The 18,956-nt window shown below is 42.6% G+C and overlaps 1 protein-coding gene across 2 annotated transcripts in view; it reads right to left on the reverse strand.

Moving 5' to 3' along the window:
- TFB1M (transcription factor B1, mitochondrial) overlaps window positions 1–18,466 on the reverse strand; it is a 54,457-nt gene extending 35,991 nt beyond the window's left edge. Inside the window, exons 1-4 of one of the 2 annotated variants that reach the window (XM_037053359.1) lie at window positions 18,250–18,464; window positions 15,232–15,383; window positions 5,612–5,720; window positions 3,886–4,037 (exon numbers count right to left, since the gene is read on the reverse strand). In XM_037053359.1, the coding sequence (XP_036909254.1) occupies window positions 3,886–4,037; window positions 5,612–5,720; window positions 15,232–15,383; window positions 18,250–18,382 (546 nt within the window). In that variant the 5' untranslated portion in view covers window positions 18,383–18,464. Of the gene's footprint in view, window positions 1–3,885; window positions 4,038–5,611; window positions 5,721–15,231; window positions 15,384–18,249 lie in introns of both variants that reach the window. The other variant, XM_037053432.1, reaches the window with a different exon arrangement.
- Between the last annotated feature and the right edge of the window lie 490 nt (window positions 18,467–18,956).

Raw genomic sequence — 18,956 nt, forward strand, 5'->3', positions numbered from 1 at the left:
GGGGGGGGGGGGGGGGGGGGGGAGTGAGCGAGAGCTCCTGAGATAGGCTCTTCAAGTCTTTGGCTGAACGCAGACCGGGGAGTGCATGAGGCTAACTCTTCAAGGCTTGGGACGTTGAGAGGCTAGAGAAAGTAGCATCAGAAGGCAGACAAAATGAACTCACAAAGAGCTGAAAACAGTTTGCATCCCCAACAGCTAAAGGAGAGAGCCCTAGAATACACAGGGAACTGGGAGAACTCCTCACAAAGGGTGGGACTTAGTAGTGGGATTTAATCAGCCTCAGATTAATGGCTTGCTCTGGATCAGTCATAACCAAGTTTAAGAGGAAACCTCAAACCAATCTGCAAGCAATTATCTACAGACCAGAACAAAACCCAGCACTCAACCCAGTACAACAAAATCCAGCTCCCACCACACTGAAAAAACAAAAACCTCACAATATCTGATGTCTTGTCAAAAAGTGCCAGGCTTACAAAGAAGCAGAAAAATGAGCCCACAGCAATGAGGGGGTAAGAGTCAGCTGGTAAACAGTACAGAAATGACAGAGGTGATGAAATTAATAAACAAAGACCTTAAAACAGCTCTGTGTGTAATACATATGCACAAATATGCCAATGAAAGCAGGAACATAAAGTGAGAAAGATATAATAAGATCCAAATGGAACTTCTCGAAATAAAAATACATGAAATAAAAAATAAATTGAGCAGAGTTAACAACAGCTTAGACACTGCAGAAATGTGTGGTCAATTTGAAGACACGGTAATTGGAATTTATTTTGACATATGGTGATTTATTAAATTTTTTCATAAGAGTTAATGAAGTATGCATGCATTTGCTAAGTGATTCTTTTTTCCTCTGATTTATAATTTGATCATCACTCTGCATTAAGTCATCTCGTTCTGGGCCTTCCAATCTAGCCTTGGTCTGCCTCAGGCTGTGTCGCAGTGCTCTGACCATCAGTTTTACAGACACTTTAGCGTGTCACAGGCAAAGCTTCTCTCACAGCCCTCTTTTCCAAAACTTCCTACCCATTCTTATATGTGCACTTCTCAGGGTGATCCCTGGAACTTAACTACATTTTGAGATGTTATATAAACAGCATATCTCCAAATCCTTTTTACTTCTCTTTCCAAAAATGACATGTTTTATTTATTGCAATCCCTACTGTTTTTAGTGTTCTGTTTATTTATCACTAATTCAGTCTTAAACTCTCCCCAACATTCAATATGATAAGGTACTTTATCCAATTATTGATCTGCTGATGTGAACTGAATGCTCTTCCCGAAGAGTCCCTCCATCTTTGTTAGCCCACGTGTTTCCGAGATTTCACACTCTCTTTCTTCTTGTGTGTCGAATCAGACTAGTGCTTACACAGGGTTTTGTCATTATGTCACAGGTGTTGATAAAGATCAGTAGGTCAGTGAAGGGCAGACTTTTCAATAAATGGTGCTGGGTTAATTAGCACCATATGATAACAATACTAGAACTGGCTTCTATTTCAACTACCCACAAAATCAACCCCAAGGGGATTATAAACCTAAGTTTGAAGGGCAGAAACAATAAAGCTTCTAAAAGATAACACAGAAAAATATCTTCATAATCTCAGGCTACAAAAGGATTGCTTCAGCAAGACACGAAAAGCACTAACCATAAATTTAAAATTATGAACATCAGCTCTTCAAGAGACGCTGTAAAAAGACAATAATGACACACACAGTGTCATGTCCACAACACACTTCATAAGGTATAGTAAGAAGAACATGTAAGACCTCCTCTGAATCACTGAGAAAAAAAGAAGCAACCCGACAGAAAACTGAGGAAAAGACATGCACTTCACAAAAAAGTGCTTACCCAAAAGGCCAATAAACATGTAAAACAGCACTCAATTTCATTAGAAATCAGTAAAAGACAAAATAAAACCACAATGACACACCATTCTCCGGAGATTAACAAAAAAAGTGCAAAATCTGGTAAAAGCAAACACTGGCAAGGATATGAAGCAAAGTGAACCGTTGGTGCAAATATAAAACAGGCATAATGACTTGCAAGAACAACTTCGCATTATCTAGCGAAAGTGAAGATTTGCAGCCCTTTCAATCCAGCATCTCTATGCGCCTGTCTGCTGCAGCTGACATAAACAGAGGAATGCTCACAGCCACCTCGTCTGCAGTAACAAAACCCCGAAACTAACTCAGGGTTCCAAAACAGGAGAAAGGGCAGATACACTATGACATAGTCAAAGAGTGGGTGGTATATAGCCATACAAATAAACTACACCTATGGGCAATACAAGTGAATCAGTCTAAAAAGGATACATACTGCGTGAATCCATTTGTATAAAGTTCAAAAGTGGACAAAAACTAAAGTATATTAATTATATGGAAGAAGTGGTGGGGGGAAACGGAGACAACTACACTTAAACAACAATAAAAAATACTACAAAAAAGGATCTGTGTGATAAACTGCAGAGACAGTAAATCTCGAATCCATGGTGTTGATTACCTTTGCCATAGGTGGGGGACAAGAGCTATAATCTGAACGAGGCCTCCAAGGGAGTGCCGAAGATGTTGAAATTTAATTCAGTGACTCAGGTGCTGGTGACTCAGCTGCTCTTTTTGTTAAACCATATCTACGAGGTCTGTCCCGAAAAAGTCCAGCCATTGTTAACATAATGAGAATGGTTTGCACAACATCAACATAACCTGGCAGCCCAGGACAGCAGACTGGAATGCGCATGTGTGAACAATGACCACTTCACTGTACCAGTCAGTGGGGGTGGCAGGGGCCACTGAGTGAACATATGTACCATGTGGGCATTACATTCAAATGACTAAGAGACCAGAGCAATGAATCTGGATCAAATTTTGCATGAAGCTTGAACATTCCTCTGTGGAAACTATCTGGATGATTTAGAAGACCACAGCTCTGGGCTACTGGTGATTGGCAGCTTCATCGTGACAACACGCCTGCTCGTGCATCACGTCTCCTGCAGAGTTTTTGGCAAAACATCGAATCACCCAAGTGACTCAGCCCCACCATAGCCTACACTTGGCACCCTGTGACTTCTGGTTTTTCTCAAAACTAAAGTCACTTTTGAAAGGAAAGAGATTTCAGACCATCGATGAGATTCAGGCAAATATGATGGGGCAGCTGATGGCTGTTGGGAGAACTGTGTGAGATGCCTGCTTTTAGGTGACTGAGGTGTCACTGTCCTATGTAGAATGTTTCTTATATCTTACATCTTCTTCAATAAATGTGCCTAGTTTTCATAGCACATGGCCGGGTATCTTCCAGACAGACCTTGTATACACATCATCTACTCTCTTGTACTTGTACACCACAACAAAGAAATTTAAGACACAGACCCCCTCACCTACCCTGGGGGTTTCCTTGCCAGGGAGTGAACTGGGAACACAACTGTTGTGGGCCCGCAGGCACAGCTAGGTGGGGAGCAGGTGAAAGTCTGTCAGGGAGGGGACGCCAATCCCCTTCCCGGCCTCAGCTCCCACTGACTGACACTCTTTAACTGCTGCCCCACTGAGTTCAACCTACCAACAACAGCATATCATGTGCCCATCCCTGCGTACAATGCGTCACCATGTCACACAGGTCCCATCTTTATCTAACTGTGCTGTGGCCACTTGTCCTGTGCTTACTACTTGGCCTCCTTAATGGGCAGCACATCACTCATGCTCGGCACGGAGCGCTGACAGCAGCTACATCTGCCACTGTCACATTTCGCTAGTGTCTGCGCCGTGGCTGGCTTTTCCGTGTGTGCCCTGGGGGAGTAACGTCAGGAAACCCAGTCTGCGAGGAAAACGCAGTGCTCTTTTGTTTGGGGATTTGATCACGGGACAGAACGGCCGGGAAAAGTGAAAACCTACCTCTGCCACTTCCTGCTGAAAAGTCAGCGTCATCTGGGTTCTGCCGTAAGCAAAAGGCCCGTCTCTCTGGGAAACATTCTCGAGCCACCTGATGATCAGTGGAGTCGACACATTAAAAGGCAGATTGCCAATAATATGTACATCTGGAGGGTCTGTTGGCAGGAGGAAAAAACAACTTGAAATGGTTTCATCAATATATTTTGAATACAATTTTACTGAAGAGTAAAGTAGAATTAAATATTAATAGCATCCAATAACAATATATGAAAAACTATGGCTGCATATTTTCTACTTTATTTATCCTTCAAAAGCAATGTTTTTTCACAATTAGCTTTGAATTAAGAAAAAAATTCTACCTACCGTATTTTTTGGACTATCCTTCCTCCCAAATTTGAGAGCAAATGGGGGTTGCGTCTTACAGTCCGAATGTAGCTTACCTGGCTCTGGGGGGGGAAGGGGGGCCGGGGGGGCAGCCTATGTTATTAAATATTTTACCACATTTTTTGCTTCAAAATTGTTTTCCCTATTTTCCTCCTCCAAAACCCAGGTGAGTCTTATGGTTTGATGCATCTTATAGTCCAAAAAATTCGGTAATTGGTATTCAGTCAGTGAAAGTCCTCAGAGTTTTGGCTTAGGAAAAATATACAATAGAACTGCTTTGAGGAAAAAGATAATTTGCTTCGGACACAAAGAGGCCCACGTGCTTGCGCAGCACCCAGATGAACCTGCCGGGGGCCCAGGGAAGGGACACTGCCTGGGTGTAAGTTCCAGGTGTCTGAGGTGCGCAGGTGAGACGTGATACCATGGGAGAGGAACAATCCAGGCAAATCGGCAGCAGAGATGATGATGCCCAAGAAGAAAAAAAAATCTCAGAAACACCATCTGAGAGGTGGGCGAAAAAAATAACCACTAGCAAAGAAGAGTTAGAGAAAGGTGACGATAACTTCGGTGGACAATAGGAGGGCCTGGTACCAGGGAAGACAGCAGCAGTGAGGTCTTCCAGAAGAGAGCAGGTAACAGTGAAGCGAGCCTGGGAGAACCCGTCAGACAGGGCTTGAAGCAGTTAGGAGCACACAGTGGAGGCGTGGGGCAGCAACGTGAAGGCAGAGGGCACGCTGGAAGGTGGAGGGGGCAGCAGCGATCACGCTGAAGGAGCTGGTCACGGAGCCAGACACATGGTGGTAGCTGGATGGGGTGCACCCGAATAGCTCCCACACTTGTCCTGAGGGCTTTGAAGGCAAAAACCCCAGCTACTTATCTCTGCATTCCACAGAGTGGAGCCCAGAGGTTCTCCGTGCACATGGCTCATGAATGGAGAGTGCCTTGGCTGGGCGCTGAGTGTGTGAGACAACGGGAATAAAAGAAAGGTTTGGATGCGGCTCAGTTTACTAAACCCCCCCTTTTTTGTTTACCATTTGGAAAAAGTAACACCTCATAGTTCACCCCACCCTTATGGGGAATCTTAAAAATGGCAAGTTTATTTGAACACAACCCAAAATATTTGAAAAATAAAACAAATAAATTATAGAATTAAGAAAAAGTAATTAGATTTTATATTTTGGAAGAAAGTGGAAAAGCAGAGTAAAATTACAATGCATATCAACTATTTATTCTGCTTAGCTAATTTTTAATATAAATACATAGCATTTGTAATAAATATAAAATATAAATATCTCTAATATAAATAATTACAAAAAAATAAGAAAACCGATCCAAAGTCACTTACCATCCTCCCACTGTTTTTTAAGACTTTCTGGAAAAGCCCTTTCCACCTTAAATGTCAACACATCTCCGTGGACAATTCTCAGTTTTCCGGGGGCTGCATCAGAAAGCATCTAGTTCACAGAAAGATTAATAAAATGTGCATCTTGCCAAATACTGAAACTAACTTTTTTACTTAAAATCTGTGCATTATTAAATCTGAAAAGCCAGAGACTACGAGAGACCGTTAATGAACCAACAGGCAACGGCATCCACTGCAATAGACTACTATGGTGGTTTCCTTTTACCATAGCAATGACGGAGACAGTGACAAATGGCAGAATAAAAACTGCTTACAATTTCACAAATGATATAATAACACAATTTTGACCCTTGGAATGACTTGTATTTCTGTATGGATGTAGCAAAAACTCAACTCCTAGCTGTAAGTTTTTAAATTTGAGGCTAGACATCAGAATGAAATACTGAGAATTAGAAGTAAATCGCAAGAAAGATGAGCTTAATTCAACTAAATCTTTACAGCCTAAGTATACACATAGGGTTCCCCATATCACTGAGCTCTGTAACTTCATCTGCGGGGAGAGTCACACCAGGGAGGCAGTCGCCGAGCCTGGCTGAGCTGCAGGGGCGCTCAGCGGCACTCCCAGACTGGGGCACCCGAATCTTAACACTTCCTGATCCACAGGCACTTTCAACCTAGTGAATTATCCTACATGTTTTACTAGCTTCGCCCCTGCCTGTTTCTGTCTCCTCATCATTTGCTTCCCTTCCTCTTCCCTCAACCTTTCTGAGTAAAAAAGAGAAAGAAAGGGGGGTGGGGAGCAGTGAAGTGCCCTCTCCTTTAATACCTTTTTCCCTTCACCCCATCCACTCCCGCACCAGGCCTTGGAAGTGCTCTCACAGCACCACAGTGTGGGCACCTCGCTGAAAAGAGCCTCGGAGCTAAGCCAGCTATAAGTCTGTATCATGTTAAGTGCCCCTGCATCCAACACAAAAATGGACTCTTCAAGTCCCTGGTAAATAAAACCAGATGCAGCCCCTGAGCTTATAAAGTTTAAAATACAGGAGTGACTATAATCAGCAAGAACAAACATCACCAAAGTAGATTACAAAGGAGGAGATGACCATCTTCCATATTAAGTCTCAGCTCAGGGAGCTCAGCACCTCTCGGTCTTGCTTCTCCAGCTCAATCCAAGCTAATTTCTCTCCTCTCTTCTAGACTAACTCATGCAACCGACAGGCAGGATGAAGGAAGCATCCCACAAGCCACAGACAAGACAGAATTTTCTTAATTCAAAGGGGGGCCCGTCCGTAGATTATGCTGGCCTTTGGGTCAACACTGTGCCTTGCACATGCCTCTCTGCAGCACTTACAACACGCTGCATCATACTGATGAAGTATCTACGGATTTCCTTCCCCTAACAATGTGTGTCCCTTGAGGGCAGCACCTGTTTCTTTCCTACCTGAATGTCCCCTGCAGGTACAACAGTAGAGGGCGGGTACTTCATACACTTTTGATAAGTGGATAACCAGATGGCATTCAGTTTTTTGCAAAGCTGGAAACTTCCTCACCTAGCTCTCGAGATTTTGGGTTCCTCAAATGTGTAAGGCCAATTAACTTACAAAGACTTATTTCACTGATAATTCATGCAGAATTATACAAGTAAGTAATGTTTCAGAAATACAGAGCTGAATAGTCTATAATGGTAAGATGCTAAACATTTAAGTTTGGGAATCATCTAGTTTGATATATTTAGCCATGGTAGTTCAGCAAAAATAACTGCATACCTCTGATATTAAAGTACTTATGGATTATTTTAAATTACCATAATTTGTTAATACTTAATTTGATGAGTTCCAGACAATAAATCTTAGAAAACGTAACCACTGCAATACACTATAAATAAAACAGGAGATAACACTCAATGAGACAGGCACTTACTACATAAAAACTGTATATTTAATGATAGCATTTACCATCAGTGAAGAACATTAGAATTTTTCTATAATTACGCTTCACATAATTAAAACAAAACAAATTAGCATACCAAAAACAAAGAGGCAGAACTAAAAGCCTATGTTTCATGATGCCAATATATAGAAAGTAATTAAGTAATTAGTAACTAAGACCAAAACAAAACAATGTAAACTGAGCTCTTTGGCATTAATTTACATCTGGTAACTCAGCTACATTTGAAATGTTAAATTTTTCCACACTGATATACATGGCAGTCTACAAGAAAACGGATATAACACATTTATCTTCCTTCCTTAGGTTCAAAGTTACAGTTGTATCACATTTTTTGGATTCCCCTTCAGGCTTAAGTCTCGGTCAATGATAAACCAAACCCGCCCATGCTTTAAAAGGTCTACCTCTTCCATGACCACTTCGTAGCCCGATCTTCCACTTCCAGCTCCCCACAACAGGAGGTGTTCACAGCTGTGTGTGAAGGGTCTGGAGCAACTATGGGGGGAAAGGTGCTACCCCTCCGAAATAATAGTATGATTACAGATAACAGCCATTCAAATGCCTAACGATACTCAGCAATGACACAGGCTTTCTCACTAGCCACTTACAGAGAAAACTGTTTTTATCATCATCATATCTGGTGGTGATGGAGGACTGGGACAGGTCATTTCTACAGCCCTTCAAGAACAACACTGGTGCGCCGCACTTCAAAACCCTAGGGTGCTACCTCCTAACAAGCTCGAAGGTGCAGAGTATGAAGGCAGGCACTCGTGTACGGCCAAAGGAGCACTACTACGCACACTCTTAAACTGTTCTGGCATACTGTTAAAGATTTCATTTATTCATTTTTAGAGTGAAGGGATGGGAAAAAGAAAGAGGAGAGAAACATCAATGTGTGGTCACCTTTCATGTGCCCCCTACTAGGGACCAAGCCTGCAAACCCAGGCATGTGCCCTGACTGGGAATCGAACCCCCAGCTCTTTGGTTTGTAGGCCTGCCCTCAATCCATTGAGCCACACCAGCAGGGCTGTTTAATCATTTTTGTTTTAGTTTTCAATCCTACATGCTTCTAAATTGCGACATAAGTAAACTTAGTGTAAAGGCATACATTAAGTAAGGCTATAAGAAACAGCCAAACCATGAAAAGAATCATACACGTGTATATAAATTGTGGGAGCTAACTGCCCTAGAGATGTTAGCGCTCATGACCGATGCACTGAATTATAAAATTCTTACTCTTATCGGAAAAAATTACACCAAATATCCAAGAGAGAAAGTGTTCCCCGACCCCCCCCTGCTGTCAGGTTTTATAAAGGACACGTGTCACAACATAATGGAGAACAGCTTTATAAAAGAAAACAAAGGCAGAAGTATTCTTCACATGGTCCTTAAAAATCTCTCTCTTCCAACAAGTCAAGGTCCTACTGTACACTTTTCTATAGGGGGCAAGTAACTGGGGTCCACCCAGGTAGTGTGTTGGTGATCTAACTAGATGATGAGAGAATGTATGCGATTCCTGGAACTTATATACAATTATAAATTCCTTGAGGACAAAAATCTGTATCAAATAGTCACCTTGTATAGTTCATGCCACCTCCTCATGAGGAGGCGCTCACAGCAGCCCCCACTGCCCAGCGGGTGGAGCTCGGATCACACAGCTCGGCAGCATGCCCTTGGTCCTCAACAGGAGGCCACCACTGCCGACGCGAGGGCGGGGCAAAACTCTTAGGCAAACTACATAGAATAACAAAACCCTGTAACAGGGAACGTGGCAGGTGGAAAATAAAAATTTTTATTCTTATATAGAATACAAAGAAAAGACTAATGCTATTTTTTCAAAAGGAATTCAAGATGTTGCAATAGACTTTTCTTGGGTGTTGATTACTGCATGATTTCCAAAAGGAAGCTTGCTCTGCTATTTTTTTAAAGATTTTATTTATTTATCTTTAGAGGGGAAGGGAAGGAGAGAGGGAGAGAAACATCAATGTATGGTTGTCCCTCATGTGTCCCCTGCTGGGAACTGGCCTGCAACCCAGGCACGTGCCCTGACTGGGAATTGAACTGCGGTTGTTTGGTTCGCAGGCCCGTGCTCAATCCACTGAGCTACACCAGCCAGGGCTGCTTTGCTTTTTAAACAGGATTGGAATACGTACAGCAGAAGCTCCTTTACTCAGCCTCATGAAGGAATTAGATGGCCAATTTAGTACGTTTCTATTCAACCATGTTTACTCCTTTAAGTGTTAACATTTCTTAGAAAGGCATCCGTGGAAATCCTTCTACACTTTACTGCACGGTCCCCTCCTTAAAGCCAAGTACGATGAGCCCAATTTCACCCTTTTCTTGATGACTTTTCCGTGTTTGCCTGTACAGTAATGGCCTCGGTGGTTATGACCCTTATTATTGTGCTTTTTCTTCCAGTTTTTATATTTTGTTCTTATAGCTTTTCTTTGTAATACCTCTCACTGTTTTCAATGGGTCTGCTTCTAGAACTGGTTGCTATACTTTTAATTTGAAGTGGCCTAGGAAATCACTTGAAAATTTTTTTATTGATTTTAGAGAGAGAGGAAGGGGAAGAGAGGGGGGAGTGAGTGGGAGGGAGGGAAGGAGAGAGAGAGAAATCAATTTGTTGCCTACTTCCTTATGCGTTCTTTGGTTAAGGTGTGTATGTGCCCCGACAGGGGATCAAACCTGCAACCTCGGCATACTGGGATGATGCTCTAACCAACTGAGCTACTCAGCCAGGGCTAGGAAATCACCTTGTATGTAAGCTATTTTTAAAAAATTTCATTTATTTACCTTTAAAGGGGAAGGGTCAGGGAGAGAAATATCAATGTATGGTTGCCTCTCATGAGTCCCCTGCTGGGAACTGGCCTGTAACTCTGGCATATGCCCTGTAACTGGTATATTCCCTGACTGGGAATCGAACCACAATCCTTTAGTTTGCAGGCCCGTACTCAATCTACTGAGCTACACCAGCCAGAGCTTGTAAGCTATTTTTTTGCTTACATATTGAGTTTGTCTATGTTACAATTAACTATGGTTACAGCTATATCAAATAAGTTACATGTGTAAAATACAATGTAATCATGTTACAACAAAAAGTCAAGCAATCTTCCTTTTTTGAAGTTTGCATGAGGTAAAAGAATTTCCAAATATTATCTCTGATTAAAAACAGCTCCTTTCCCTAGAATGTCTAACTTACTTTTCATGTCCCTTTATAAGAGAATAGGAAGGGGAATAATTATAATAGCAACCACTGATTAGCTATTAGCACCACCAGGCTCTTTACGTAAATTTCTGTCTACCCTTGCAATAACCACAAAACATAACCAGTATTCCCAGAGGAGAAAGCTGACACTAAAAAAGGTTCAACAATAAGCTCAAGGTCACAAGGCTACAGGCATACCTGAAACCTGAACACCAGACTATTTGAGTCTCCATCCTGAGAACTCCCCACTTTGCCCATCGAATAGAGACAATCACTCAGTTTACCTGGTACAAAAACCCAGAGGCCATACTGGCAATAACCAATACCTTACTATCTCCAAAATTCCATGAAATAAGTAAATGACTTAATGGTTAGAAAGAATCCTAGAACTTCTTCCTCCGGCCAAGACAGGCCATTAGGGGCCAGACGTACTCTTCTGCGCCACATAAAAAATGGACAAAGTAGTTGAAGTGACAATATTGAGGCCCAGAGGGAGGGTAGGAAAACCCGCAAATCCAAGATGCTCAGTAAACCCCACGGACAAGAAACATGAAGAAAATGTCCCCAGGACACACCCTGATGAAATTGCTCAAAGCCAGTGATAAAGAGAAAACGTTAAAGGCAGCCAGAGAAAAAAAGACAGAGGGGCAAAGATCAAGATGACATATTTTTTGTCAGAAACAACACAAAGACAGTAGACAACATCTTAGAAGTACCGAAAGAACACTGCCAGTGTGTTCTTCCAAAAAGGAAGGCAAAATACAGCGCTTTCAGACACACAAGCGCTGAGTCACTGCCAGCAGATTAATACTGTACAAAATGCTGAAGAAAGTCCCAAAACAATGCTGGGTGGAAATGCGGGTAAGGAACACCCAAAAGCGTAACCATATGAATGAATACTTAAGAATTTCTGCTTATTTAAATCTCTTTAACACAGAATTGGCTTTGCAAACAAAAATACATTGCATTGTGAAATTTGTAACATATGGGGAAGTATGTCGCTGAGCACAAAGGCCTGGCGGGGAGAGAAGTAAGCAGACTTCTGTGAGGTTTCTATGCTACAGGTGAAGCGGTGCAAAGCTTGCAGACAGACCGGGACATGTGCAGACGTGCATTGCACACCTTCAACAAACCGCTGAGAAAACAGAACAAAGAGTTACAGGTCATGAGCTGCAGTGGGCTGAGTGCTGGCCCCACAAAGATGCCCACATGCTAAACCCCGGGACTCAGGACAACGTTCCCTTCCATATAAAAGGGACTGTGCTATGTGATTTAAGATCCTGGGATGGGAGATGTCCCCCTAGACTGTCCAGGTGGGTTGCATAATCACAAGGGGCCTTATGAGAGAGAGGCAGCACGATCAGGTCAGTAGCGGCAGGTGGAGGAGCAATGGGTCCAGGAGCTAATGAATGCAGGTGGCCTCTAGGAGCTGAAAAAGGCAAAGAAACAAATGCTCTCCTGAAGGCTCCACAAGGAATAAAGCCCTGCTGACCCTGATTTAGACCCCCTGATCCCCAAAACTGTAAGAAGAAATTTGTGTCACCTTAAGCTACTGAATTTGTGGTTACTTGTTATAGCAGTAATAGAAAACTAATGCATAAGACAGAGATGGCCTACTGGTGGGGAAATAGCAAGACACAAGTATAAGCTGCCTATGAGACCCACTTTAAATATAAAAATGCAAATTGGTAAAATGATGGAGTGTATATACCAGGCTAACACTAATCAAAAGAATGCTGGAAAGCAATATTAATATCAGATAAAATGGATTTCAGAGGAAAAATATCACCAATGATCTTGAAAATTATTTCAAGTTTTTAAAAACTGAGATATAATTGACATATAATATTATGTCAGTTTCAGGCATATAACATTCAATATACCTGCATACCTCTTTTCATTGTGCTTCATAAATGTTGCATTCGTTTGTTTTACAGATTGAAAGCAAAACCCTCCACCAGCAAAAAGATTACGACTCTATTACACACTGGTTTTACCTGGCGGTCTGGAACCCAACCCACGGTATCTCTGAGGTCTGCCAATACTTATACATTGACAAATCATCACTACAATAAGTCTAGTTAACATCCCCACACAGTTGCAAATGTTTCCTTGTGATGAGAACTTCTAAGATTTGCCCTCTTAGCAATTAGTGATAGTGATAATAGCCTATACGATCGCTATTGTTCTTTCCTCTAAGCTGCCTCCTGATCATATTATCAGAACTGAATTAAGCTACAGATGACATACTTTCCGCTAGAAGACATTTTATAAATTATTACAATTTCTTTTAAAAAGTAATTCTATTAGCTTAGAAATCACTAAAATGGAATCCTTAAAATAGATCACTCTCTTTCTGCCTTTACTCAGTTTTATGATTAATTTAGCACCTCTAAAAGAATGTGGTTTTACATATTGAACATTCTTTACAGGAAAAAGAAGTCTATTTGATGTTTTAGTACCCAACATTTCTTTTTAAGGCAAATTCCTTTCCCGCATACAAGGCACTACAAATTTTGCTTCTTCTACCAAAACAGGTAAGTCAAATATATATTCCCTGCAGAGTAATTTAGCTTGAAATTAACCTCCTAGTATTTAGGAAAAGAGAGCACAAAACTTTTTGATAATCTATGCTGCACTATATTCACCTTCATTATTAAGTGACACAAATCAGTTAGTTAATCAGATAGCTACTTAGATAGCCAACCTTTTTATTCCCACTTGAGGCCTTACTGAGCACCTGCTATATGCCAGGCACTCTTATAATTAAGAGTGGTAGAACTCCAGCAAGGGACAACAGACATGTAAGAACACAGAGACTGTGTCAGATGAGGATCAATCTGATGAGACAAATAAAACAAGACAGATTAGGAGTATAAGGACTAGGGGGTAGGGTGCTTGAGATAAGAATGGTGCGTCTGTCTTTTGACTATTCTGTCCTCAGTGATGTGTAGTTGAGATTGGCGAAGAGAATATGTACATTAAAATGGCAATGAACAGAAATGTGATTCACCTCCCTGCCTAATGAGAAGGAACTGCATATAACAGAAGGTGAGACTGCGGGTAAAGAAGTCTTTTCAAGAGAAAAAAATCAGATGCGTATTCCCTATGTCCAGAAAGGGCTAAATGATTAAACCTAAAGGGAATGATGTAGTGTTATTCAGTTTCTTTATGGCATCTCATGACCTCACCAAAAATGATATCACCCCGTTTCACCTCAAACTGAGATATAGTTCTTAAAATCAGAAAGCAGCTTAAAGCAAAAATCAGTATTAAATTCCACATTTGATCACAGAATATGTACCATACATACATTGTTCTAAAGTAAAGTTATAAATCTGAAAACAATTCTGTCACTAGAGACTGGCAAAATTAGATAAAAATAAACCATATAATTTCTTAAAGCATGAACACTGAATATAGCAAAAAGAAAAAATCACTAGGTTTCTTTAAAAAATCACATGCATGCACACAAAAATTTTCAAACAAATATTCTCCAATGGTTCTGGTAGAAAGTAAACATTTTTCCATCAATACATATATAAGTAAATATTAAAATGTACTAATTTTGAACCAGCTGGTCCTCTTGTATAACAATAATAACGCAGAAAACTTGACAATTCTATTGGACTTGGAGGCCCTTCAGCCCCTCAGGCCCCCAGTGAGGAGTTCCCATTGTAAGATCCCTGCTGCTCTGTCTGCCCATGTCTTAGAAATACACGTCCCTTCGTATTTTAAACCCACACTGCCTCCCCCCCTTCCCTCCTATTTGTTCTGATTCTTTCGAAAAGAACAAAACAAGTTTATTCTCTCCCCACCACCCTTCGATAGGCAGCTCTGAACACCCTCATTCAAGACTTCCCTCCTCTAGTTGAAATGTGCTCAGTTCCTTTAAATATTTCTCTTATCATAACAGTGCCTGTTTTAAAGATGCACATATCACTTCATTCACACCTCATCTTGAATCCATACTACAGTACCACTTCATTCCTTCAAATAAAAAAATCCTCTTACACAAATGCTTAAGCTTAGCAAATAGTTTCTCAGTTAAGCCAACGTCCTCTCCACCTTTTGCTTGTAGAAATGATTTTTGGAACCTAAGTGAAGTTCTCAGAAGTCATGCTGAGTCATTATTACCAATATTTGTTTGTACTCACTTTTAAGGAATAGGCCATGACGTGCACAGGTATTAGATTTTTTTGGAAGGCAACACAAACCAGTAACTTTGTTTGGCACTAATGACTAAAGTGGGTTAATTGGATCGTGGTCAACAGACCACCTGGGTCTGCCCATTAGAAGCAGAGTTTTCTAGCCTGCTCCAGACAGTGAATCGAAATCTCTGGGGTGGGGCCTGGGGATCTGCCACCTCTGTAATCCTTGGATTCTGAGGGGTTTTCGAGTCATGGCCCAAAACTGGGCTTCTGGAAAGAGACTTTGAGTTCCTCACCTGTAATCCGGGAATGAAGCGACTGTCCTTTTCAACCACCAGAAGTTCAGCAATATTGGCATTGAGAATGGATCTTGTGATTCCCCCTGGCCCAGGGCCCACTTCATACACATAAGCATTTGTCAAATTGCCAGCTTTCCTTACAATTTTATCTGGGGAAAAGAAAGATATCTTGATTATCTTGGCAAATTTCATGTTCGGAATTAAAAATGTAATCAGTACTAATTCTTATCAGCCATTACTCAGTCAACTAATCCTTTATCCACAGTGTTAATCCAATTACTTAACTCTCAGCCTAAACACCACAGAGTGGCCATCCATCATCCTACCACATCACTGCTGGGAAGTACCAGTCCTTCAACAAAGACAGGATCATCCTGACCAGCTGACTTCACTTCAGTTATCTGATGTTTACTTCCTTAACTTAAACTTAGTCAACATTGTATTTTCTGCTCCTCCTCCAAACCAATCCACCCCTATGAAGAATGGCCTGGATAAGCACACACCACTTCTCAATAGTTACTGAACATGGAACTTTTTAATGAACAGGACCAGATTCATGTTCAGAATTTTCAACATTACTGATTAAAAATCCAGACGCAGCAAGTGCTGCAGTCTCCATCTTTACCTCTACACATCTCGTTGCTGCTCAATATGGCAATGGCAACAAGGACCTAAATCATAAGACTTGCAGAAATCTGGATTCTTGGTGGTTTTCAGTTAAAAGTTAAATTTAGCAGTGGAAGTTTTTGAGCTTTGCAAACATACAAGCTGATATGGAGAAATTATTTTTTTATTAATCAACTTATTTAAGTTAGGAGACCTTAAGAAATCATGGAAAAGCAGAGTAATGAGGATTCAATGCAACCAATCATCACTCCTGAAAAAACCATACAATGGGCTGGTCTATTGCCTGAGATTAAAATCCGAACTGGGCCTCCTGGAGGAGCGGAAACTCAGCCACTGAAAACACAGCAGCACTCTTTGGTCCTGTTCACTGACACTGCAGAGCCCCACTTTCCTGTACTTGAGAACCCACCTTTGTAGGCTTCAAGGGAAAACAGTCTCTCAGCCTTTCAAAAATAGCTTTGTCTATTAAGGTGCGAGGAGGGAAGCCGCATCCCCAGACCACCTGTTTGCCACAGGTGCTTTAACTGCTTTCTCAAAACAAATCCTTACAACGCACTACCCCAATTTCACTCCTCTGAACTTTTCCTTTGCCTTGACTGTTTCACTTGGGCAAGGTCATCTAGATGACAAGTGGACGAGAAGAGGCTCCGGCTCAGGTGTAAATTCTAAAGGTGATCAGACCAACGCTTCTCAGAAAGAAGAGACGATGCATTAAGCACAGGCATTATGGAGTAAATTCAGTATTCTTTTGAAAAGCGGAGAGCTATGACAATAGGCAGGGCAGAGGCTCTGCCCTCCAACAGTTCCAGCACACTCAGACACAAATGTCATCGAGGAGGCACTGCCGATTCACTGAGCTTGGGTTTCAGCCTTGCTCTGCTCCCACCTGAGCTTCTCGCCTTGGACAAGGACCTTAATTTCCCTTCATTTCGGTTCCCATGGAAGAGAGAATAGTATCTAGATTCTGGAACTTACTCCTGAGAGGGAATAAAGGCTCAATGAGAAAATGCACATGAAGGATTTTTTTTAAATGTAAAGATCTGTATTTTCAGTTCTGAAATTGATGCTTTATACCTAGAATGTGGCTAATGACTGGCAAAAAAGCTGATTCCGGTTAGAACCAGGACCAAAGAACTTTAGAGGTGGGTTAATATTTTGAACTCTGTTGTAGGACGTTCCTCCAAGTAACATATTTTTTAAAAAGTGAAGCAGCCCTGGCTGGTGTGGCTCAGTGGACTGAGTGCCGGCCTGCAAACCAAAGGGTTGCTGGTTCGATCCCCAGTCAAGATACATGTCTGGATTGGGGGCCTGGTCCCCAGAGGGGGGGAGCATGTGAAAGGCAACCACATACTGATGTTTCTTCCTCTCTTCCTCCCTTCCCCTTTCTAAAAATAAATAAAATAAAATACAACTGAAGCAGAGTTAAGCTATTTTACCCAAAGTCATAATGCTACTGGCAGAATAAAAGCTCCAAGCAAGTCTAAGAAAAACGAAGCATCTTAGTCCTGCTTTGCGGATGGTATTTCATTGAACTGAAAAATGAACTTCTTGGGTGGGATATACTTTCAGCTTCTAAAGAGACGTCAAACAGAAATATGAAAACCTCAAAAACGGTAAGCGTTCTAACAGTGACACATTTGTAACGCATCGTACTCTTGCAACCTCGTCTTTTAGAAGGGAACATCGCTAAGAAGCGGTGGCAGTGGTTAAACGAATGTATACATCTGCAAAACTCATCCAACTGTGTTCTTCAAACTGGTGATTTTTACTGCGCAGGAGCGGGAACGTAAACTTACTAAACTGTAAGCTCCTGGGGTACACTTTGCCTAGTTCACTCTGACTTTGCAGCTGCCAACAACAACACAAAGCTATTAGCTGTGCATTTACCGAAAGAGTATTTGCGCCCACGAGGACGTCCTACATGCAAGTAAACGTCTCAATACGGACTTCTACGAGTGACACCCCCTTTCGACAAGTTATTGATACAACCCCTGCACTAATCTAAGTTCGGATAACTTTACGCGGAAAGTAAACCTAGCCAGCACGTGCAGCACCATTTCAGTGGTAACACATCGAATTTCGACCATCAATAATCGCCTTCCCTCCCCAACATGGGCCCCTCCTGCCCTCGGGTCTGCGGGGCGTTCGCACCGCCGCCCGCACAAGCCCTGCAAACGCCGGAGCGCGGGATTCCGTGCGCTCACAACACGTCCCACACGCCTGCTTGGTACGGAGTCTTCAGTACAAAGCGGAGGAAGCACGGGACTAAGGGCCAGTTGTACAACTGTGCGTGACGCTGGACACCCGCCCGCAGGGTCCTCGCGAGACCGGCGACCCACGCCCCCGGAGAGGCCGGGGAGACGGCCCAGGGCACTGTTAAGTATCCACCTGTCAGCCTCAAGTCCAGCAGAAAATTCTGGGAGAGCTGCTTCACCGCTTGCAGTCTGAACAACTTAATGATTTCTCGGATCGTGGGCAACGGCGGAAGACGGAAAGTGGTGAGCGTCCTGGAAGCAGCCATGAGCCGCCGCGGGGCGGTCCGGGCCTCACGCGGGCCTTTCCCAGAGTCCCGGAGCGCAGCCGGCGGAGGAGGAGCCTGGAGGAGCCTAGGGCCCACCTCCGTGCCCACCTCATTGGTCCGTAGTATCCTGTCGGAAACGAGGAGTGTGGACAGGAAATCCGGGCGCTCTCAGGGCGCATGCGCGACGTCCGGCTAAGTGCGGTGCAGGCTGGGTGTGTGTTGTTTTTCTACCCCAGAGGGCAGTAAAGGACGCCGCAGGCGACAATTCCCGTGGGTGGGCGGGGCCTCTCGTGGGCGGGCGGGGTCGAGTTGGGAACCCGGAGGGGCGGAGCCGAGGATGCGTGGAGCCCAGCAACCAGCCAGGTCTCCGGTACACCTGGCTGAAGGACATTCCTAATTTCCATCTTTGAACAGTTGCTGAAAAGCTAGTGATTAGAGGACTAGAGGCAAAAATTGTTTGCTAGCAATTCTTTCATACGCTTAGATATTTTTAGGGCCTCAGCGCAGCAGGGCCGGATGGCCGATTTCTAACTTCTCTCAGCCTTAGTTTTATCATCTGTTTAGTGGACAGAAT

Source organism: Sturnira hondurensis, unplaced genomic scaffold, assembly GCF_014824575.4.
Source record: "Sturnira hondurensis isolate 20B ecotype Veracruz unplaced genomic scaffold, ASM1482457v3 Scaffold0000167, whole genome shotgun sequence".
In the NCBI taxonomy this organism is placed as follows: Eukaryota; Metazoa; Chordata; class Mammalia; order Chiroptera; family Phyllostomidae; genus Sturnira; species Sturnira hondurensis.